Raw genomic sequence first — 992 nt, 5'->3', positions numbered from 1 at the left:
AGAGGTCTCTTCTTCAGGTGAGTCAGTCTACAGGTAGAGATAGAGGTCTCTTCTCCAGGTAGAGATAGAGGTCTTTTCTCCAGGTAGAGATAGTCTACAGGTAGAGATAGAGGTCTCTTCTCCAGGTAGAGATAGTCTACAGGTAGAGATAGAGGTGTCTTCTCCAGGTAGAGATAGAGGTCTCTTCTCCAGGTGAGTCAGTCTATAGCTAGAGATAGAGGTCTCTTCTCCAGGTGAGTCAGTATATAGCTAGAGATAGAGGTCTCTTCTCCAGGTGAGTCAGTCTACAGGTAGAGATAGAGGTCTCTTCTCCAGGTAGAGATAGAGGTCTCTTCTCCAGGTAGAGATAGAGGTCTCTTCTCCAGGTAGAGATAGAGGTCTCTTCTCCAGGTAGAGATAGAGGTCTCTTCTCCAGGTAGAGATAGAGGTCTCTTCTCCAGGTGAGTCAGTATATAGTTGGAGATAGAGAGGTCTCTTCTCCAGGTGAGTCAGTCTACAGGTAGAGATAGAGGTGTCTTCTCCAGGTGAGTCAGTCTACAGGTAGAGATAGAGGTCTCTTCTCCAGGTAGAGATAGTCTACAGGTAGAGATAGAGGTCTCTTCTCCAGGTGACTCCTCCTCCTCTCCATCGGGGGAAGATGGAGCTGATGGGGCAGTGGTTGAGTCTTTATTTTCTTTCTCCCACTCTCCTTCCCTCACTTCTTCCCTCACTCCTTTCCTCACTCCTTTCCTCACTCCCTCTGACACAAGTACAATCTTGCTTTAGCTGCCGCTGCTATCGACTTCGATGACGGTGAGGAAGATGGCAGGGCTGTACGGAGCGCTTGGCAGGCCAGTCCCTCTCCACAGTCACAGCGTTGGAACAGCTCCTGTCCTTTCCTGCCGTGCCGCGTACACACCTCCCCGTGCCTCAGCACGGGCTTACAGATCCTGTCCCAGAAGTGACGGGCACAACACAGACCGGCAGAACATTCTGTAGACCTGAGACACGGG

At 50.6% G+C, this 992-nt stretch overlaps 1 protein-coding gene across 1 annotated transcript in view; it reads right to left on the bottom strand.

Moving 5' to 3' along the window:
* Positions 1 to 474: 474 nt before the first annotated feature.
* Positions 475 to 992, bottom strand: part of LOC124007716 (dickkopf-related protein 2-like) — a 4,282-nt gene continuing 3,764 nt past the window's right edge. Inside the window, exon 4 of the mRNA XM_046318431.1 lies at positions 475 to 992. This exon is cut by the window's right edge and continues 13 nt beyond it. Within this exon, the coding sequence (XP_046174387.1) occupies positions 731 to 992 (262 nt within the window). The 3' untranslated portion in view covers positions 475 to 730.

This window comes from Oncorhynchus gorbuscha, linkage group LG21 (genome assembly GCF_021184085.1).
Source record: "Oncorhynchus gorbuscha isolate QuinsamMale2020 ecotype Even-year linkage group LG21, OgorEven_v1.0, whole genome shotgun sequence".
NCBI lineage: Eukaryota > Metazoa > Chordata > Actinopteri > Salmoniformes > Salmonidae > Oncorhynchus > Oncorhynchus gorbuscha.
This window is presented reverse-complemented; position numbering and strand designations above follow the sequence as displayed.